Here is a 23,874-nt window from a genome sequence, read left to right on the forward strand (position 1 = left end):
ACTAAAAGTCATCATGACTGAGGGATAACTGATACTTCATACTTCCCTTCAGACTGTGCTGGACAGGTCCAATACAGAGGTTTGTACTGTAGCCACATCTGTAGTGATGAGAAAATCTTCCTAGCTTCAGTCCTTAGAGATTCTCAGGGAGGTCCAAACTACAACAGAGAACCTTCCCTTTGAGGGTAATTAACTTTTTAATTCTAAAACAGACTGTCGATTTGTTGAGGTCTTCTGGACAATTCTGTATTCTTTGGGCCTGTACATTCCAGCCCCAAGAAGGAAATAAGTGAGACCATGTGCTTCCTTAAAGCAGCATCCCTCTTCCCAGTACTATTATCAGCCTCAGAGGACCTTGGAGCCATCCAGGTTCCATCGACAGTGACCTTCCACCTCTTCCTCCATTGCTGCACAGTCTTCACACTGGTACCAAAACTGCTGTCTGATAGAAGATGAAGAGCCTGACAGAAACATTCGAGGATCCCTTCCGTTCCACCCCACGACCACCACCTTTGGCAACTACTCTTTTACTTTCAGGAAGCCAGGACTCAGCGTTGTTACAGCTGACAGCCTGGATGGTGGCTGGCTGACATCCAGTGGGAGAAGCTGTTCAGCTGAAGTTCAGAACAGTCTGCTCAAAAAAATGGAAAGTCTTGACTAAATTTGCTTATAAAGCTAAGTGAAAGAGGTTTTCTATTTGGGCATTCCAGCACAAGCTGTCTCCCTTGGCCACATCGATTTTCAGCAATATTGAGCTGTTTATTAGCCCTGAAACCATCTGGACATTCTGTTAGTTCCATAAGGGTCCAACTAGCAGCGATATCTTCACATCACCCTTCTATCCAGGGCTACACTTCATTTTCTCACCTTAAAGTGGCTAGAATCCTTAAGGTCCTTATTCATGTTTTGTTTCTCGAGACCTCTATATAGTATTAACAGGGTTTATGGGTCCCTCCTTTCTGAGCCCTTTGCCACTTGTTGTTTAAACTACTTGTCAATGAAGACTGCTTTTTTAGTAGCCACTATGTCAGCTCAAAGGGTACAAGAGATTCAAACCTTCATGGCAGTTCCTTATACATTGTTTCTTAAAGCCTTGGGTTACTCTCAGGCCTTTTTTCAAGTTTCTGCCCACAGTTGTTTGCGTTCCATATGAACCAATTTATTCTACTCCCAGTTTTCTTCCCCCCCTTCTCAACTCCAGGGGAAGTTAAACTTCATATGCTTATTATAATAAGCATTTTCTGCTGATTGATAGGTATTATTATTATGTTGTTTGTATTGCAGTAGTATTTGCAGCCTCAGTAGTATTTGGGGCCTAGTCTACATTTTATAATAATTGTTTTAAACTTTCCAGGGCAATAGTCACATCTCTTGAATGTGCTTTGAATAGTGTCCTTCAAAAGTGGCCGTACTATATCTCTTCCTGTTATGTAACTGTAGTTATTTAAAGGGACATTCCCTGTTTTTAAACATTGCTGAGGATAGTATTATGAAATAAACTGCATTGTTTGCAACGCATATGTTGGCGCATTGAGAATCTGAAAACTGACTTGCATGATTTTTATAGTCCAAACTGAGAGAAAAATACATAATGTAAACAGTGAAAAGAATATTAGATTGCTAAAATTGCCTTATTAAAACTCAGAGGTGTTAATGGTAAAATAGGCAAATTTTACATATGACTTAATATTGGGCTTTGTTTACCATTTTTTAAAGTAAATGTTTAAAATCAAGAACTTGTGAACATTTTTTACTATCTAATATCATTACTCTTTCACCCTCCCTCTTATTGTTTGTTGCATCTTCTCTTAAACTGGATTGTAAATTCTAAAAGTCAAGGAATGTATCATCTTGCATGTTTGTACAAGGCCCCTTACAATAGTCTTAACAGGATCCCTGGGCATTGCCGCAGAACATATAACTAATAATTTGATATTTCCCTTTTAAAATAGTCTCCACAGGGCAGTGGGAAAATGTAGATAAAAAGTTAAGTTACTTAGAGAAAACAACACTATTACTGGGCTAATTTACAGGGGTACAATAGACACAGCAACTGAAACAGGTTAAGGGAAAAATATATTCAGAGCCAATATTGAAATAAAATAAAGGAATCAAATAAACTTAATTGAGCTAGAACAGTGTTAATCTTATTTATCATTAGGGCCATACCAAATTCATGGTCCATTCTGGTCAATTTCACAGCCAAAAGATTTGAAAATTGGTCAATTTCATGTTTTCAGCTGTATACATTTGAAATTTCTCAGATTGTAATCATGGAGGTCTTGACCCAAAAAGGAGTTGCGGGGTGTGTGTCGCAAACCTGTTGCAGGGGGGTTGCGGGATTGCCACCCTCACGTCTATGCTGTCTTCAGAGCTGGGCTCTGAATGCAGCAGCCACGGAGTTGCAGGAGGATCCGGGAGGTGGAGGTGGATCTCATCACCCCCATGCTGCTGGGAGCACCGCACCTAGATGCTCCATGCTGACATTCAATTAATGACATTTGAAACCATTTGACCTTTTATTTCCTTCTTTTTTCCCCCCACTTGCTTTTGTTAACTTAAAGCAGTGGTTCTCAAGTTTGAGGCTACCAACTGAGATCACTATCTTAGAAAACTGCCACAGATGGTCATATCTACCAATCAGTGAGTGACTATGATTTGCTGCTGTAAAGTGTCAATCAAAAAATTCTGTTAAGTTCTTGACCTTCTTTTTATTTTTATTGAAACAAGCTAATAATTGCATCTGGAAGGGGGGCAGTTCCCTGTACAATGATCCCTCCTCCCCCCCACCGCCCAATGCGCACGGCTGTGAAGCAATGGGGACAGGAAGTGAGTGGCGAGGAGGGGGTGTGGAGCTATCTGTAGCCGGGAGAGGTATCCAAGAGTATCTGTGCAGGGAAAGAGGAAGTGCGCTCCCAGCAACACGGGGGAGATTGAACCCACCTCCATCTCCAGAAGCCTCCTCGGGTTACAGGAGCCTCTGGAACTGCCGCCCAGCCCCGGAGCTTCCTGCAGCAGGGGGAGGTACCCAGAGGTGGGTCTGATCTCCCCCTGAGAGCAGCTGTGGAGCAAAAGAACAAGTCCTGTCCCTCCCAAGCCCAGCTGGGACTTGGAGCCAGGAGCTCCAGGCTGAGACACTCCCAGCAGCACAGGGAGATTGGATTTCACAGGGCTTATTTCATGGTCCGGGACACGTTTTTCATGGCCGTTAAATTGGTAGGGCCCTATTTATTGTCCTTGTAATTTATTATTTTAGTCTAATGGTTTTAATCTGTACAGCCACATCTGCAGTTCGATAATGCTGTAGTCTTTTGGCCATTTTGATTAGGTGTCTAGCCCTTCAGTGCCCTAACCAGAGGAGTCTTTGCTTCTGCTCTCAGTGAGGGATACTCCCAGACTGATTCCTTTCTTATTCTACACAAAATACTGTATAGATCTGCCTCTTAAGTTTTTTGTATAAAGTGTAGCCAGCATAAAGTTCCATGAAACCCATCCATTCAATTTCATATTATTTTCCTACTAAGTTCAGTGTAAGAAAGTTAATAATTTCTTAATATATGGTGTAATGTGTATTCTGCTGTCACATATTATTTCCATTTTTTCTAAATAATGATGTAAAATTTGATGCAAAACAATCTGTAGGTGGTCCAGAAATGTCAACCATATTTTTGCATAATTGCCTACTTTTGGGAACATACCTTTCTCCACAGTCACTGTTTATATTAGCAGTAATGTCCGTGTTTTAATTTGGTATAGTCTCATCAATGTCATAATCCTGAACTCTGCTAGGAGTAAAAATAACAATTGATTTATGGCCATATTTTCTGTAAGATGTAGCCTACACACTCACGTGTCTACACATATAGCAGTTACTAGAAAATCAGTTATTAAATGTGGGGAAAAAATTAAAATGTTTATACAGCATGATTTTGTTATGCTTTCTTCCAACTTCCAGGATTATCTAATTTGGACCTTAATCCTAGAAACACATTCGTGTATGCACAGCTTTACTCAGATGAGTAAATTCACACATGTATATAAGTATTGATAAGTTCCAGGGCCATAGATTGTAAGCTCTGGATAGGTCAGTGACCATGTTATTTTGTGGCTGTCAGGCACAATGTACACATCTACTTCTATAGAAATAAATATCGCTCATTCTAAAAAAAAAAAAAAAAAAAAAAAAGATACCTGCCATCATCTTTTTTCTTCATGTGAAGAATGTAGTCGATATTTTGAATAAATATGGCATTGTAAGTTAGAAAATTAGAAAAGTCCTTTCGGAATATTGCTTTCTTTGACCTTTGCTTGTCCAATGACCTATACAGTATGTTTCTTCTTCTCTAGGAGTTCCAGGCTGGTTTTGTGTTCCTTCTCAGAAACCAGTTGTAGGAAGTAACTTCAAGCATTGTCAAATATTTAATTACCCCGAGTAGTTCAAATTAATGTATTTGATAGCTCTCATTTTGAGTAGCCCAAAACTTTGGTAGCTAGATGGGATAACTATTAAATTCCCATTCATAATACTATAGTGCTAGTGAGTGTTGGACTAAACTTGTGAAAATGCTTGCAAAACTATTCCATTAAACTGATTAAGGGTATGTCTACGCTATCCACTTGATCGGCGGGCAGCGATCGATCCAGCGGGAATCGATTTATCACGTCTAGCCTAGACGCGGTAAATCAACCCCCAAGCGCTTTCCCGTCGACTCCTGTATTCCATCTCCACGAGAGGTGCAGGTGGAGTCAAGGGGGGAGCGGCAGCAGTCTACTCACCGCGGTGAAGACACGATCTAAGAACATCGACTTCAGCTACATTATTCACGTAGCTGAAGTTGCGTAACTTCGATCAATCTCCTCCTCCTCCCCCGCCCCACCCCCAGCCCAAGGTGTAGACCAGGGCTCAGATGCCATTATGGAACTCTTAAAACTGTATTTAAAATGTTCAGTTCTTAATTATATTGATATAATGTACTTTTCAAATTAGAAAAGTCCTTTCGGAATTTTGTGGATCTGAGATATTGTATTTCAGAGATTTGCTTCCAACACTGAGTATTTTTTTAAGCAATGACAATTTAAGTGATTTGATTTATATATTCGTATTTTACAATTATTAAATCCTTGTTTTAATAGAGGTTTCCACTTAAAAACTTGAATCCATTGTCTTTTTAAGATGGTCCTCCTGAAGCACCTGTTACAAATGGTAGCACCACTACTGTAACAACACTGAACGATGACTTGGATATCTTTGGCCCAATGATCTCTAATCCTTTGCCAGCAGCTTCTGTATCTCCTGCTCAGGTAAACTGTAGAAAGGTGTAATTGCATGTTGTTTTCCTCCTTATTGAATTTCGTTTGTGAAAAATGCCAGACCAAATTTTAGACTGAAATCATCTGTCTTTTATTAAGTACAGATATAGCATTAGGACAAGCTTTTCCACACTGTCTTACTAACATCTTAACCAGAACTAGAGAGATCAACAATACGCAGTAAGAGATATTAGTTTTTCTCTATGCCCATTCAGTCTTTGGCCTCTCTGAGATTGCCAACGAGGGTGTGGGTTGTCCCAGTTCTTGTCATGTGGACTTCTTGCACTAAGAACTAGACAAAGAACGCCATCTGATGACATGTAGACAACTAAGCTGTCACCAGATGTCAACAACTTGTGATCACAGAGCAGTCATACATTTTATCTGGTGAGCTAGATGTGAAAAGCAGTATCATTCACCAATCTGCTGACTATTTACCCAATTTTGGAAGGGAAAGAATGGACACGACTCTAATGGGTTTTTTTCTTACTATTTAACTGTAGTCTGTTGTTACTGGTTGAGGATGTTTTGTTTTTTAATATGGCTTTATAGATTCATTTGAAACATACTTTTAATGAATTTCTTTTTTATAAATGCAAAATTTTCAGTAAAATACTTCTTTAAATGGATGGATCTTTGACTTTGGGGGCTAATTACATTAGCTGGCAGCAGGAGAAGGCTGTTATCACAGAGTGGGGATGAACTGTTGGATCTGGGAGGGAACCAAGCCTGGCCCGACTCTCGACTGCATCCCTCTCCTGCCCCAAAATAAGGAGGGGTCCCATGTGGGAATCCCAGGTTGTGTGGAGGCAATGGGATAACAAGGCCATATGCTGAGTTTGGGTGGGGAGTAGGGTAGCAGTTATGGAGAGAGCCTGACTCAATTTCGCCCCCTTGGGAGATGAGTGAGCTTCTGCCCCACGTGGTGCCCTTCAGAGAATGGGATGCTGGGGTATGTGTCTGCTGCTACTCTGACAGTAGCATGGGCTCGGCTCTTTAAAATGTTCAGTAATTTTGACATGTAGCAAAAATTTTCCTAAGGAAAACAAGTGAGAGAAGGGAAATGGTGATTTTTAGCATGTCACAACTCAGTGAGGGACTTGATCATCCAAGGTAATCCCTGTCCCCACAATCCATGATGCTGTAAGATGTAAGGCGGGAGAGGTGATACAAGAAGAAAACCAGAAAGTGCTCTGCATGTACAGCCCTCCTTGAAGGGACAATCTGCCTGCTTTGCTGGGTCCCTGGCAGAAGGAGCAGAGCCCAGACAACTGAGGATGGGCCAGGTCCCTCTCCAGTCATCCTAGGTAAACTGATCCCATAGTTCGTGCCTGGCACGGGCTGTGCCAAGTTGGTTGAGCAGGCAACAGGAGACCCTTTGTTCCATACCTAGCAAGTCCTGTTTCTGAAGGAAGAGGCTGCAGAGAGTGTCAAGGAACAGGGGAAAAGTAGCATTAGCACTACTTTCTCCTGCAACACTTCACAGTGGAGTGGCTCCAGCATCTACCACCAGCGGCTCCTTAAACACTGCTGACGCAGACTTTACCTTCCCAGTTTGGGGTAAGCTATTTTGCCATGGGAACACTGGACGTATGTTCTCCTACAGGGATCTAGCCAGTATGAGTGGTCACAGAGATGATTAGTGGTTCTGTCAAGAATTCTGTCTGCTTGTGCTTACTGCTAGCAGTGGCCCTGTAGAGACTCCTAGAGCTCCTTTTATTTCCTCAGCAACCAACGGATCTCCTTACAGCCTCCCAGCATTCAAGAAAGGGAGACATCCTCTTAAATGTGCTATGTCCTATTTGTCCAAATCATTACAGAAGAGATTTGCTATTTGATGATTAAAAACTACATAAGGAGAAGCATTTAAGCCAAATTTAACCGATTTCCTGAATTTTAACCTTTCTAAGCATAGCAGCGCTAACAGGTCTTATAAATGTGACAAAAATTCCAAAGTCTGATTCAAATAATTATTTTGACTTAACTTTCAGTAAGGAGAGATTGGATTTTCTGGGAGTAAGTGATTTAGTTCAAGTAAATGATTTAGCACATTATCATTATCTTCAAATTTAACAGAGACAGACACCCAAAAAGGTGCAAGCCAGAGAAATCCAAGAGCAAGAAGATAGGCTCTTTGTAGCATTTCTCTCCCTCAATTCTTTATTATCAGAAGAAGGGGAATTTTCCCAATACAGTGATGAGAGGAGGAGACAGCAACTCGTGACAGACTATTATTGCTCGTTTATTTAAAAGAATGTCAAAAAAGTCACATCTGTGGTTATACAACAAGCTGTAGTGGGAGATCAAGAGGTAGTAATAACAATAATTAGAGAAATAGGTACTTCACATTAAATCTGGAAAGGAACTGCAAATGCCTCCATAGCAACCCACGTTATTGGACTCCTTACACGTAGCATGTATGTCACATAGTTGTAGCTGTGTCGATCCCAAGATATAAGGTGGGTGAGGTAATATCTTTTATTGGACCAGTTTCTGCTGGTTAGAAAGACAAACTTTCAAGCCACACAGAGTGCTTCTTCAGGTTTGGAAAAGGTACTCAAAGCGTCACAGCTAAATGCAAGGTGGAACAGGTTGTTTAGCATAAGTAGTTAGCACATATTGTAAGGGACCATTCAAGGCAGAGTGGGCTGTTAAGATCTCCGCTATCATAGGACAAAAAAATGCAGTTAGTGGGTTACAGATTGTTGTAATAAGCCATACATCCCTTTTTTGCGCTATATGTGCAGGGGTGTTTACGGTGTTGAATGGCTCTTTAAAATATGTTCTAACTACTTATGCTAAACAGTCTGTTCCACCTTGCATTTAGCTGTGATACTGAGTATCTTTCCCAGACCTGAAGAAGAGCTCTGTGACTCAAAGCTTGCCTGTCCCACCAATACTTATCAAAATGATCAATGATAGCTAATATAGGGTTTTTGGGCGTCTGTGTCTTCATTTGAGGAAGGCAGATGTATAATTAAACAGCGTTTCTTGACCAATTCAAAATATTGGGGTAGGAAAGCAGTGGACAAAATTTTTGTAGAAACGGCTGATAAAGACAAGAAGTAGCTTTCATACATAGAAAGTTTACAGACAACCCTTTCAGAACAGAGCCCTTTCACAGCCATCACTCACCTCTGACCCACACAAGCAACCACACCTCTGGGAGAGAATGCTGCAACAGATTTGACAGAGGAGGAAGGTGCAGTATAGACTATACTGTATTTAAAGAACATATTGCTGAGACATTGCTCAACCACCCTGTGGTTATATGTGAAATATATTCAAGTGAGCAGGTAACCAATATCAGTCAGATATATTGCTATAAGCCAACAATATAGTTCAGGAAAAGGGTCCAATATGATACCAGTGTCTGAAAAGCCCTCTCGTGCAGTGTTGTTACATTCACCTCATACAGAAGATGTGCTCCCAAAGTTACACCCCAATAGCCATTTTTTACTGCCTGTTTACAAGTAAAAGGTACTGTGTCTCTCATCTGAAACTAGATATAACTAATCAGCTTTCTACCTTGTTTTTCTGGTACAATGGTGTACCGCTTATCTCTTTTTCAACAAACACAAGGGGGATGTGTACCAAGGGGCATGAAGGCATCTGCTTCCTCCTAGATAGAACATTCATATATCTTGTCCTTTTCAACATTCCAGTATTAGCCTGTGAGAGTAACTCTGTAACTGTTGATGTAGTAAAACAATCATATGTCCTAATCCTGATAGTTTTCCTATCTACTTAAGTCAAAGCTTACTTCAGCTAATGCAAGATATTATAGGATACTTCACATGGTTGGACAGAATTGTTGGGAGAATATATTTTGTTCAGTTAATATAACCTCCCAACACTTATATGTTAGGCACAGTATTAATGTGTATTGCCTAATACTATGCTGGAGTTAGAGGGGTCTCTGTCCATCTCAGAGGAAAACTACAGATTTGTCAATAGCTAGGAGAGAATAACTCAGACAGATTGGTCATTGAGAGGAGATAATCCAGAGAACTGTCACAACACCGCAGAAGTAAATGTGTGATCATTCCAGAAATTAGTCCTGGGACAAGCAGTCTTCTATCTGTTGCAGATCAAAGCCATAGAAAGAATGACATAAAGATAAATTCCTTGGAGTGTGCTTAATATTCTTTATCTCAAATTAAAATAGAGATGTGAAATCCATACTGAACCTAACATTTTTAACAAGTGTCCTTGGAATTTAAACTTCTGGACTGAAACAAGCATGTCCATATGCAGCTTTCTCAATAAAGGGACTCTACCTAAAGGAAGCATACCTGCACTCCCCTGACATTTCATCAGAGTACCTGTGCTTCTACTGTCATAAGAAACATTTCCAGGGCAGAGGCCGTCCCTTTCGACCTATAGACATGATTAAAGGTCATTACCAAAGTACTGATAAGTTCATGTAATGGCTTTGAGGAGCAGAAAATTCAAGTCTCCACTCACCCCTAAACAACTTGCTTGTCAGAGCTTCCTCAAGAGAGAGAGCCAAAATAACTCTACCCTTCCTACAAGAGCCCAGATTTGTGATGAACGTGGAGAATGGTCATCTGATCCACACATAGGCCCTGTGAGTAACTCTGGACACAAAGATAAGGTTTTCACCACCGATGGGAATCAAATTGATAGTGGACCTGATTCAGCAACTGTCAGTTGCACACCAGGCAAGCCATAAGACTCTTAATGCATCTGCAGTGCATGTTAGTATTATGTATGAAAATTCTCCACAGACCACATTTCAACATGAACCACTATAAGGATTCCCGATCCCATTTCAGCCTTCAGTTTATTTGATCTCAGCTGCAAGATGGAGATTCTAGCTTGTTAGGTATAAAGAAGAAAGAAATGTTGGTACTGTTTAATATGTTCAGTTAGTTGTTTTAGTAATGTTAAGTAAATCACTGGCTTTAATAAAAATCTAATATGGAGTATATGAACTATGACCCTTGGACTCAATCTTTGTAAGTGAACTTGTTTACAAATTAGACACTGGAGTCCTCTGGCTCAAACCGGACTAAACCAGCTTTTCCCGCCAGATCCAACCCCCAACATTCTATTCCCTCAAAACTTTTCCCGCCTTAGAGATTATATAAGATCTTGCTCAGCACCTGCATGGTGCTGTCCATTCCAGCAACAGCATGTGCATGGTCAGGTCTGCCCAGCGTTCCAGAGCTAGAGAGAAGAACATCGTCTATCCCGCAGCAAGGTTGAGGAAGGAGAGGCCTGTCATCACTATCCCCGCCACAGCGAACTGAATCCATCTTACCTGTGGAAGGTCCTGCTTTCCTGGTGTCCATCATCCCAGAGGGTCTCCCTGCCTGCAACAAAATCCAGCAGTCATCGGAACTCCCAGTGGTCCTCCTCAAAGACTTCTAATTAGCCGGAGAGTAGAAGGTTCTGGGCCTTGCGTCCGTGCATAGTGTCCACTGCACCTAAATCGTAGGAAAGGTTTCTGTATTGGGGTTTCATTTATTGTTTTTCTGAAGGCCAAGGGAGATATTGTGGGTCTGAGCTTCAAGCTCCTATAGCCAGTCACTGAATCACTATATGGTTAGGTTTGTGTTTCTTCCCCCTCATTTTTCCCAGTTTTCTGTACCTTTGCCCTTAATACGCTTACCTTTGTTTACATCATATTACCTTGTCTTTTCTTCATTTTTATTACATCGCACAGGGAGGAAGGAACACCCTTATTGTAAGCTAAATCCACCGGTGACAGATACGGAAGGGAGTCGAGTCTGTCCTTCTGAAAAAAGAGGGATTTCCTTTTATCTCCCCTCTACCATTTCTAAAGTTTTCCTCTCTGAAGCGTTGCCTTATTCCCCTTGAGGTAACAGGCTCTTGTGCTCCAGTTGCTGAAGTGGTGGACTCCCTGTAGAAAGTTGAAATCAGGCCACCTGATATGAGCTAGACAGAACAACAGTAACAACTGACACCACTAAACTCTAATGGGGAAGTTCATTTAAATAACTAAGGGACATAGAGAATATGGACAGACCAAGAGTGGAAAAAGTAATGTGAACTGAGATTTGGGACAATCAGGGTCTCTTGCCTTCACTTCCACACACAACTGCACAGAGGTGATGCATGGGGGGGATGCGGTATGTGGGGTCACATGCCAACCTCCCAAAATTGCTCAGTCACATGGTGCAGCCAGGACCCCTCGCTGCAGAGCAACTGAACTGGTGAGCTGTGGCAGGCAGGGAGAGGCAGATGCAGGAGCAGAGAAACAGCTGAAAGCCGCTTGGAGGCGCCACTGCTTTCCCTGGTGTGGGGGTTAGCTTCAGCTGTTCCAGGGTTGTGCGCCGCCCCCACCCCACGTCAGCGGGCACAGGTCTATGCAACTGCATAACACACATGTAGTAAACGTCGTTGACATCACCACATCAGTGACCTGTGAATAAAGGAGTAGGAATGAAGTCATTGGTACTTTACAAGGAGGCCATCTTATTATTGAGGTGGACAGAAGCCCACAAATGATCAAGTTGGGCAATCCAGCCAGTGAATAACACCCCCACATTCAACTAGGGACAGTGACTTCTTGGTAGAAAGGCTGAATCTGTTATATAAAGAAAACTGCAAGGTAGTCCTTGGTCTTAGGGCACACATTCTAAAGTCACTACAAAGTAGACCTCTTGTCCTCTGAAAATGTAGCCTATGTTCTTCTTCGAGTGCTTGTTCACATCGATTCCAATCAGGTATGTGCGTGTCGCGTGCACAGTTGTCGGAGAGTTTTTTCCCTAGCAACTCCCATCAGGTAAGCTGTGGAGCCCCCTGGAGTGGCACCTTTATGGCGCTCAATATATGATCCTGCTGACCCGATCCCCCTACAGTTCCTTCTTACCGCCCATGATGGTCGTTGGAACTGCGATCACTTGTTCTGCAAGTGTCTTCCTTAGCCTTCTCTCCCTAGTTAGTGTAGTTGTAGTTCTTGTTAGTCGTATTTCTTTAGTGTATAGTAGATAGATAGTTGTATAGTCTAAATAGGTTTGGGAGTGGGGTTTCTCCCCAGTCCCTTACCCCTCCTTGGGCTCCGGGGCACGCCGCGAGCCCAAGGCTTTAAACTCTGTGAAACCTGTAGCAAGCCTATGCCCATTAGTGACCCCACAACTCTTGCCCAAGGTATTTGGGGGAGGTGCACCAGTCAGAAAGGTGCAAAATCTCCAGGGCTTCCCACCCAAGGACAAAGAAGGAGCGAGATTTCTGCCTCAAGCAACTGCTTATGGAATCTGCTCTCCGCACTCAGCCTGCTGCAGACCTCCAGGACCTGGCACAGAATGCGTCCGTACAGAGTGCTCAGGCATCGGAAGGACTCTAGTGCGAGAGACCCTCGGCACTGGTGCTCCCCACCACCGCAAGCGGAGGCAACGGCCCGGTGCCACACGAGGAATAGGAAAGCCAACAGCGGGTGCTTACCGGTACCAAAAGCCGCATGACCAGCAGATGATGCACCGGCGCACCCCAGAAAGGAACACTTGGAGCCTAGGCAGCATGCGTCGGCGCCGTCGACTTTGGTGTCCGAGAAGGGACTGTTGAGTGCAGCGCGCAGCGACTCCCCAGAAGTGCAGTGCCAAGTGGAGAGGTTAGAGCTACTCTCCACCTCAGACACCTTTGGAGCGGCCAGAGACTTAATTGAGATGACTGCTCCACAGCCCCCGGTGCTAAGAGATAAGCCTCTGGTACCAAGAAGTTTGGCACTGTCTAGAGGCAAGCTGACCATGATGAGGTGATTACATCACCATGGCACCGCTTCCCGGCATCGGGCTCCCTCCAGACTTCTCTGGCACTGGCAGGGTGACACTCCCCTTCTCTGGCACGGCATGGCCCTGACAACACTGGTACACCATGCTTCTGGAGTTGTCAGTGGACGCCCCAATCTGTTACCTCTCCGTCCCGATCTGTTACCTCTCCACCCCGATCTGATCACTCAGAATCCCAGTTGCCTTCACTACCCAGACTTCCAGTCCCTCCATCTCACAGCCTGGAAGTTTCATGGTTAAACCCAATGGAGCTCCTGTACTCAGAACCGGTAAGGGAGGTTCTATTCGGCAGCAGGAAACCATCTACCAGGACCATTTATCTAGCTAAGGGGAAAAGGTTCACTAGCTGGTGTGCCCAGAATCACACACTGCCACTCCAGGCGCCTATACATCTCATCCTGGAGTACCTTCTACATCTCAAACAACAAGGCCTGGAAGCATCATCCATCAAGGTGCACCTCGCTGTTATTTCAGCCTTCCATCTGGGAGTGTTTAGATGCTCCGGATTCGCTAACCCCATAGTAGGATGCTTCCTCAAGGGCCTGGGACATTTATATCCACAGATTAGACAGCCTGTTCCTGCATGGGACCTTCACCTGGTCCTCTCCAGACTAACAGGGCCCCCTTTTGAACTGCTGGCAACTTGCTCCCTGCTCTATTTGTCTTGGAAAATGCCTTCCTGGTTGCCATCACATCAGCCAGGCGGGTGTCCGAGTTAAAGGCCCTAACCTCCCACCCACCCTACACGGTCTTCCACAAGGACACGGTGCAGCTCAGGCCTCACCCAGCCTTCCTTCCCAAGATAGTGTCACAATTCCACACTAGCCAAGACATCTTTCTGCCTGTCTTCTATCCTAAGCCTCACGCTGGTACCCAAGAGCAGAGGCTGCATTCACTGGATGTTCGGCAGGCGCTAGCATTCTACATTGAGTGAACAAAGCCGTTCAGGAAATTGAATCAGCTATTCGTGGTGGTGGCAGACCAGATGAAAGGACTCCCGGTTTCATCTAAAAGAATATCTTCCTGGATCACAGCCTGTATCCGCACATGTTATGAGCTGGCCAAGGTCCCAGCCCCGGCTCTCTCGGCTCCTGCCACAAGAGCACAAGCCTCATCAGCTGCATTCCTGGCCCAGGTCCCAATAAACATCACTTCACCTTTGTATTATGCTTCTTTGACTGGCCAAATGTGTAAACCATTAACAACATAAACGAGAAATAAATTTTGATTTATAAATATATACAGAGTGAAAGTTGCTTATACAATGTACATAATATTCAAATATATTAATATATCACAGCACATCTCTTCAGTGCAGTCACTGAGCCACCTGCAGAGAAAGTTAGTTTTTCTGTGCACTGTTTGCTTAGGAATTACTGTGTACAGTATTGCTTAAAGGTATACCATATGGCTATAATACTGCACATATTATTCAGCCAATATGGATGTCATCAAACTCTTGCAGGAGACATAGGCCATTCTGAATTCCTAGGGCTTGTCTACACTTAGGGCAAGTCTACATTACAGGGTTAAGTCGACCGAAGTTACGCAATTCCAGCTACATTAATTTCTTTTCGCCCAATCCTCTAATTTGTCTAGGTCCCTCTGTATCCTATCCCTACCTTCCAGCGTATCTCCACTCCTCCCAGTTTGTCATCTGCAAACTTGCTGAGGGTGCAATTCACACCATCATCCAGATAATGAAGATATTGAAGATATCGACTTATTGCGGTGTCTACACTGTGCTGGGTCGATGGGAGAAACTCTTCTGTTGACTTACCTTATGCTTCTCGTTCCAGTGGAGTACTGGAGTCGACAGGAGAGCGATCTGCAGTCAATTTAGCGGGTCTTCACTAGACCTGCTAAATCAACCCACTGTAAGTGTAGACAATCCCTTACAGAGTTTCTCTCATTGGCGTAGTTAATGGCGGTAGCTCTGACAGGAAAAGCCCTCCCATCATATAGTGCTTCCTACACTGGGAGTTTGGTCGCTATAACTGCGTTGCTCTGGGGCGTGGATTTTCCACACCTCTGAGCGACTTCGTTATACCGACATAAGTTTCTAGTGTAGACCAGGGCTCAATCTTGTCAGGTAACATTTTTTTAAGCTAGCCTTTAAAATGATAGCATTTTAAAGCTCTTGTTTCTTTGCGTACATGCGTGTGTGTGTTAGTGATGTCCGTTTTTTTATTTAATTTTTAAGTACATACGTTAATGGACTAGCTTTTCTAAAACATAAGTATCAACTTTTAAGGGGGGGGAAGTAATTTAGATTTACGACCAAACCACAGCATTGAAATTTTATTTGTGGCCTTCTGACACTAAGCATAAATCAAGGCCTTATTAGTAAATATTGCAAACCCCCTCATTAAATATTTATTTCTTTACTTCGATTTTTTTACAAGCTACAATGAGAGTGCTCATCCAACACTTTGAGCACCCCTGAAAAACATTTTTTTTAGATTCACTGAATAAACAGACCCATCAATTTCCCCAGATCAAGTCAAATAACTTCCTGACAACATAACTATAACAGAAATTAATCAACCTCACACACACTAGTTCAGTTTGCTGTGTTGCTGCGAGAGTGGGTATTTTTTGGCACACCCTTCTGCCAAGAAAGGACCCTTGTCTCAGGAAATAACAGTGAGAAGTTGAGGGGTATGTCTTCACTTTCTGCCGCCGGAAGAAAATGTAACTGTTCTGTACAGTGGCACCTGCAGCAGGAGGGGAGCTGCTACTGTATACCCAGGCCTCTAATTCTTCCAGGACTCTGCCTACTTATGCTAACCCACCAATAAGTGGACCATGAAGTTGCATAACAATAGAATTAAGACTTTCTATTTCTATATAATCTGCATAGAACAAAATGTTGTTTAAAATGAAAGGAGTGTTACCTAAATGTAAATAATTTTAATAGTTTATAATTTGATGTTTCCTAAAAGAGAGCCCATGCTTTCCTTACAAACAATAGTCACGTACTGAAGGTGGAATGTTTTCTAGACCTTATCAGACATGTTAATTTTTAATCTGATCCACATTAAAAAAAATTGATGTCTGTAGTAAGTAAGAGTAAACACTTGGTATATTAACCTGGATGAAAGCAAGCTATTACTGTAAGTACGTACACACCTTGCTAGCTAGGGTGCAGGTTTGACCTAGCTGCAGGGGATGATGCAGGTCCTTGTCTCCTCCCCACTACTCTCTTAGTTGTGGTCTTGTCTTCCTTCCTGTCCCTTTGGCTTCCTCATGGTATAGGGAAACCGGATGTGGTGACCCTCTCCTCTGCCCTTGATTGACTGTTTTAGAAATGCTGGAATCCTGATTGGTCTTGGGCTTCCTTTTCCTTCCAGGTTTTGGAGGTTTGCCTAGGCCTCAGTTTACTGCCATCTGTCCTCCCTCTCTCTGGTTTGTTGTGATCTGATTCAGTTTTTGCCAGACTTCCTGGAATGCTGAGATTTTGGAATTAGGAAGGCATTTTTCCTGTAATACAAAACTGGGCTCATACTATGTGGCTTTTTGCCACATATTCAGTAATCAAGTGATCTGGTCATCTGTAGTGTTACACTGAATGTTTGTTGCAACCTTTTCTGGAATCCAATATGGATAGGGTGACCAGACATCCCGTATTTAAAGGGATAGTCCCATATTTAAGCCCTCCTGCAGGTGTCCCAGCTTCTTAAAAATGGGCAAATTGTCCCGTATTTTCTGTCTCCAACCACCCCCCATCAGTACTGGCAGTTCCTGCTGCTGGCCAGGTCCCTGCTCGCCAGCCACCCCCACACCAGTGGTGAGTGGGGGGTCTGATGGCCAATTATGGGTGTGGGTGTGCAAGGCTGGTGATTTCCAGCGTATTCGTGCCCTGACCCTGCAGGCTCCACAACAGCCCCCCGGACATGGGCTTAGGACCCTGTTCACCTGTGGCACCGCCCACCGACCCCCGGTCCTGTCCCTAGGGAGCGTGGGGCTGCTCCATTCCCTAGGCACCCTCCCCTGCTGAGCCACTTTCAGGCTGGGTTCGCTGAAGCCCCTGCAGTCAGGTTCCCTGGGCCCTGGTGCACAATGCATCCTTTGGGCTTAATCCCTTCCTGCCTGTGCTGTAGCCAGAGGCAGCTGGGTTATGCCCATGGCCACCAGCAGCCTGGAGGTGTTAGCTGTCTTTCGACACTGTGTGGGCAGGAAGGGACAAGCTGCTTCCAGCCACAGGGGAGGGGGAGGGAAGAGATGAGCTCTACAAAGACAGGAGCTAGGTCAACCCTTCCCCACACCCGCACCCCGCTCCTGGAAGCAGATCCTGTTCCTTCTCTCCCGCACAGTGCTGAAAGGCTGCTGCTGGCCACATTCTGGTGTGAACTCTAGCAGAAATCCGGGGGGGGGGAGGCGGGTATGTGACCCTGCGTGCCTCCCATGTTGCATCAGGAAGACACAGCACCAGGTATTGAGATGCAGGTCAGTCCTGGGGGCCCAGCCAGGCATGGAGGTCGGATGGGTCGGTCATGCCCCCTGTGTGAGAGGTGTACAGGAGTGTGTGTATGTATGTTACATCTCCCCGTGTGAACCCAAAAGCCTGAAAGAAGGTAAATAAAAATAATCCAACTACACAGTATTTCTTTTTAACAGGGGCCCAATCAACTTGGTGTTAATTTGAACGTTTGTTCTGCATAGTTCTGACTGATTGCTGTTGAACTTGCTTGAATGCGAATAATTTTACCAGGTGTTCCGTATTCAGCATCAGGAAATATGCGGTCACCCTAAATATGGACATTGACATTTGTAAGTCCCAGCTGGCAGGTTGACAGCCTTGTTATGGGCAGCCTGGGGGCTTGGTATATTTAGCAGGGGGAGGGTGCAATTATCTTAAGCCTAGGATTTGCGCATCCTGAACTTCCTTTCATCTGTTCCCCTATCCTTAACGTGAGGTAAAAATGGCAGGGGAATTTGTCTGCAGGTCCATCCCCCTGATCCTTGAGGAGTGTAACTGGTTAGTTCACTCTTTGATGGATTATAGGGCTTACAACTGGTGTATACTCCACTACTGGGAGCCCATATTGGCCAGGTATGAGGCAGATAGCTGAGGAGGGGATTTAACCCTTGCAAATTCTAAATGGCTGTTTTAAAGTTAGCTATGGCCTTATTTTAAGCATATATTGTTGTCTGGTGTCTCTTTTCATGCCTGCACAGTCAAACTCAATAGTGAATTCCCATTGGTAAAATTATCATTTCATTCTGGTAGAGGATTATGTTGTATAAAGACAATATGTTGTCTATTCAGATACCAGAGGCAAGGAACCATATTATTTGTGTATCAGTAACAGAATAGTAGAACCTGGAAGCCATCTTCATGTAATTTGTTTATAAAGCATTAATTAAAAAGTAATAAGGCTGAGAAAGACTGAAGGTAGACTAGAGGCTTATGAAACTCGAGATAGTGTTTATTTGCTTAGTGATGGCATCTTAACTGTCCAAAAGTCAGTTTTCCAGATGTGAAAATATCAAGCAACAATTCACAGACAACATATTTCAGAGAAGATATGTTACTTATAATTTAGTGTAAAATTCTATTGCACAATATTCTTAGGCCATGTCTACACTACCCGCCGCATTGGCGGGTAGTGATCGATCTATCAGGGATCAATTTATTGCGTCTAGTGTAGACACAATAAATCGATCCCCGATCGCTCTGCCGTCGAATCCAGAACTCCACCATGGCGAGAGGCGGAAGCGGAGTCGACGGGGGAGTGGCCACTGTCGATCCCGCGCCGCGAGGACGCGAAGTAAGTGATTCTAAGTCTATCTAAGATATGTTGACTTCAGCTATGCTATTCTCGTAGCTGAAGTTGAGTATCTTAGATCAATGCCCCCCCTCTCCCACCCAGTGTAGACCAGGCCTTAGAGTAAAGAAGCTATTTGTAGACAAGGTAATGTCTTCCAACACTTGAAAAGCTTTTGTTTTAGTTCCTATCTAATTTCCTCTCTAAGAGGATTAATGAAAAATGTGAAATTGTAACGTCCTTCTTGGTTTCTTAATGATTTTTCATCATTTAATTTCATTTTATGAAGTATGCTATCCACAGATGGAAAATTTAGGAACAGCAAGAGTTGTTTAACCAATGTATATAAGCACAAATTCACTCACGGTCATTTTTGTTGCTTGTGTTAACCTGAATTGGTCCTCCTTGCAGATGCTACACATTGGCAATTATTTGGGTTTCTTTGTGGTAATATTACACGTTCTAAAATACTGATTCACTTACAACTAATTTAATAACTACATTGCTTTTAATTTAGTTTAGGAATGAGAATGCATAGCTCTTAATCTGATATAATTTCCACTGGTAGTTTCATTCAATAAGCCTGTCTGTTTTGACCTTTATTTCCCAGAGCACTTCCACTAAACCAACAGCTGCCACCTTATCTGCTGCATCTGGGGATCTTGATCTGTTCACTGAGCAAACAACAAAATCAGAAGAGTCAGCAAAGAAACAACTCTCCAAAGACTCCATCTTATCACTGTATGGCACTGGGACCATGCAGCAGCAAAATGCTCCAGGTAATTAATTTTCAAATCTGTTTCCAGAGTGATTCAGTTTTTAATCAGTGTTTAGAATATATAGTAGTTATAATCTCCTGTCAACATAAAATTAAACACATTTGTCCTTACTTATGTATATTCAAGTGGATTTATTTGTTCTTACCATTTTCACAGCTGAAAAGTTAAAATCAATGAAGCATTAAGACTAGAAGAAAAAGTAGTACAGGATTCAGACTGATTTTATTTTATTAGATGTTACAGCTGTTCTCATATTATAAACTATCACATACAAAATCATCATCATCATCATCCTAATTTTTATGATTTGATATTACTTTTGTTGTATGATCATTCATTACTTGGGTATGCAATGAGATTTCTCAGTATGTGAACAGCAGACTGCCTAAATCATTACAAAGAGTCATGTTTTGATCTCCACTAATTTTCAGTAGTGTGACTGAGATAAGAGGTGCTGGTGCAAATGAGAAAAAAATTTGGCTCTGAGGCTGCAGAACTCAGCTTTGGCAGTTAAACTGTTACTTATTGTGCCATTTTTTGTTGTTACACCACTCTTTCTTATCACTTTCTCAGTTTTGCCAGACACTGATTTTGTGTACAATAGTGTGGACAGAATCAGCTCTACAAATTATCTTCTAAAACTGGCGTTTAGTGGTTCAAACATTAGGGGAAAAAAATCAGTAAAAATTATTTTTCTTCCTTTCTGTTCCTCCTTCTCCCCCCCCCCCCCTTCCAAAATGCAGGTATGTTCATGGGATCTTCTTCCATGCCATTTACCACACAACCATCAACTCATTTTCAAGGTTTTCCACCTATGGGAGTACCTGTGCTTGCAGCTGCTGGAATGATGGGAAATATGATGGGACAATCAGTGCCTGTCATAGGACAGAACACAGGTATGATGGTGGGCATGGGAATGCCCAATGGTTTCACTGGCACTACACAAACTGGTGTGATGGGACTTCCTCAAAATGTCGTTGGACCCCAAGGAGGAATGGTGGGACAAATGGTTACTGCACAAAATAAATATGGCATGCAACAAAATCAACAAGCTCAATGGAACATCTCTCAGGTGAGGATTTTTTTGCCCTTATACTGGATAAAAGTTACTGTTTTATGAATAAAATCATTTGTTTTCCACATACTAGGAGTTCAGCTATACTGGGAAAGCTGTATGTAGCTCTGCTCTGCTGTTGACCCTGTGACTTGAAACGGTTTCTTCCATGTCTGAGACGGCAGCATAGTATTACAGATGTGATACCTTTAAACTAAACGTATTCTATCACATACAAAATAATCATCATCATCATCATGATAGAAAGCCGGCTAGATTGTCGGGCTCAAGGGGTAGTGATCAATGGCTCCATGTCTTGTTGGCAGCCGGTATCAAGCGGAGTGCCCCAAAGGTCGGTCCTGGGGCTGGTTTTGTTCAATATCTTCATAAATGATCTGGAGGATGGTGTGGATTGCACCCTCAGCAAGTTTGTAGATGACACTAAACTGGGAGGAGTGATAGATACGCTGGAGGGTAGGAATAGGATACAGAGGACCTAGACAAATTAGAGGATTGGGCCTAAAGAAATCTGGTGAGGTTCAACAAGGACAAGTGCAGTGTCCTTCACTTAGGACGGAGGAATCCCATGCACTGCTATAGACTAGGGACCGGATGGCTAGGCAGCAGTTCTGCAGAAAAGGACCTAGGGGTTACAGTGGATGAGAAGCTGGGATATGAGTCAACAGTGTGCCCCTGTTGTCAGGAAGGTTAACGGCATTTTGGGCTATATAAGTAGGGGCACTGCCAGCAGATCGAGGGACATGATCTTTCCCCTCTATTTGACATTGGTGAGGCCTCATCTGGAGTACTGTGTCCAGTTTTGGGCCCCACACTACAAGAAGGATGTGGAAAAATTGGAAAGAGTCCAGCGGAGGGCAACAAAAATGATTAGGGGGCTGGAGCACATAACTTATGAGGAGAGGCCGAGGGAACTGGGAATGTTTAGTCTGTGGAAGAGAAGAATGAGGGGGGATTTGATAGCTGCTTTCAACTACCTGAAGGGAGGGTTCCAAAGAGGATGGAGCTACACTGTTCTCAGTGATACCAGATGACATAACAAGGAGTAATGGTCTCAAGTTGCAGTGGTGGAGGTTTAGGTTGGATGTTAGGAAAAACTATTTCACTAGGAGCGGGGTGAAGCACTGGAATGGGTTACCTAGGGAGGTGGTGGAAACTTCTTCCTCAGAGGTTTTCAAGGTCAGGCTTGACAAAGCCCTGGCTGGGATGATTTAGTTGGGGATTGGTCCTGCTTTGAGCAGGGAGTTGGACTAGATGACCTCCTGAGGTCCCTTCCAACCCTGATATTCTATGATTCTAAAGAGTAAAGAAACCAGCATTAATTTTGAGTGCAATTTAACCAACTCCTAGAACAAACTGAACAATGTACTTTAAAATGACCACAAATACCACAATTTCTGCGTTACTGTGTATTAACCTCTGTTGCCCAATTCATGGAGCCAGATTCTCCAATCAGTTATATGTGTGCAACTCCATTCATTTTAATGGTATTGCACGGAGGTAGGTGAGCACAGAACTTATACCCAATGAGAATGGCCATTTGCCATTCATCTGGACCTTCAAATGAGATACTTTAAAGTAGGCTTTAGTGGAGGATGCACATTACTGCTTGTGTTTGTGCCCTGACTCTGTACTGTAGTTGAATAATAGTCTAACCATATAATCTGAAGATACTTTATACTTTTTTTTATTTTGATAAAACATGTTTAAAGGTTCCATTGTAGTAACAATTATAAAGAGAGTTGATGTGTGCGCTCACTACCGTTTTTGCCAGTGGTGCCAAACTTTTCCTGTCCTGCCCCCCTTATCAGTAAGGGAATCTGTCCACACACACACACACATCCCATTATTGCACAGCCAAAGCTTCCACAGCAGAGGAGCTTGGGCTGACAGCGAAGCTGGGGGCAGAACAGGATGGGGGTAGAGAGGGAATGAGGGTAGGGCTGGGCTGGGGGTAGAGTAGGGCTTGGTGGTACTCCCTCACTAAGTCCCATGAGGGCTGGCCCAGGCCCTGCCACGTGCCCCCCCCCATGTACTTCTATCCCCCCCAAGAAGGGTGTACCCCACAGTTTGGGGACTACTGATTAAAGCAATTCAGTGTAACATTCTAAAAGCAAATATTTCAAGAGAAATGTTAATTTTTATATCTAAATTAATTTTTGTTTTTGTTGGAAGTTTAAGGGGCTAAACATGTACAGCATAATCATTCATTTTGTATTTAATGTAAATTATTTTAATCTATCATGTTAATTGTAGGCGTCAACATACATTAAAATTAAATTTGAAATTATGATAAATATTTTTATTAAAAACCTTGTATTTAATTTATATTTTTAAAATAATTTATTTTTATCCATCCTGTTAGGGTATAAAATATTTTTTGCTTATAAGTCAAATCTTACAATTGTATCATTTTCTAAAAAATAAGTTCAGAATACTTGTCTCAAAAAAAAGTTCCAAACCAGCTTGCATTTTTCCAAGTAGGGGTTTTCTGGGAACAGGACATTTTTAAAAAGGAAAAGATTTGTACATAATTGTATATAATCTACCAATAATTATAGCTAAATATTTGTTTCTCAAGTAATTTTTGTGGCATGTGCAAATTCTGCACAAACATTTCGCTAATAAATTTATATAAAATATAGTTGAAAAATCACAGGCTTTTGTATGTAAATAAAATAAAGCCTTCCTTTCTGGTTTGAAAACAGTCTGTTGGATAGATTCGTTTTCTAATAGTTCATGAAAAGGAGAAAGTCAGCGTTCTGTATCTCTAGATCATAAAGCACATTCAAGAATATGAGATAAGGAACTCCTTACTTAAGGCTGTAGTTACGTTCCTGAAAAATGCAACTTTAAGTGAAACCATGTTAAGCAAATTCAATTTCCCCACACAGTATAAGTTTAACAATTTAATATTGTACACAGCGATGATGATTGTGAAGCTTGGTTGAGGTGGTGAAGTCAGAGGGTGTAAGAGGGTGGGATATTTCCCAGGGAATGCCTTGCTGCTAAGTGATGAACTAGCTTTTGGCTGAGCCCTCAAGGGTTAACACGTTGTTAATGTAGCTTCACACTACAAGGCAGCAGGAATGGAGGGAAGTGACACAGCAAGCATGGCAGACAAGAGACAGATACACACCCTGTGTGTGAAGGAGAGAGAGAGA

The 23,874-nt window shown here is 42.8% G+C and overlaps 1 protein-coding gene across 2 annotated transcripts in view; it reads left to right on the forward strand.

The window, feature by feature from the left end:
- Positions 1-23,874, forward strand: part of SMAP1 (small ArfGAP 1) — a 247,875-nt gene that overhangs the window by 220,623 nt on the left and 3,378 nt on the right. For both annotated transcript variants that reach the window (XM_074947930.1, XM_074947929.1), the window contains 3 exons: positions 5,174-5,301; positions 19,470-19,638; positions 20,382-20,710. In XM_074947930.1, the coding sequence (XP_074804031.1) occupies positions 5,174-5,301; positions 19,470-19,638; positions 20,382-20,710 (626 nt within the window). The remainder of the gene's footprint in view (positions 1-5,173; positions 5,302-19,469; positions 19,639-20,381; positions 20,711-23,874) is intronic.

This window comes from Natator depressus, chromosome 3 (assembly GCF_965152275.1).
Source record: "Natator depressus isolate rNatDep1 chromosome 3, rNatDep2.hap1, whole genome shotgun sequence".
In the NCBI taxonomy this organism is placed as follows: domain Eukaryota; kingdom Metazoa; phylum Chordata; order Testudines; family Cheloniidae; genus Natator; species Natator depressus.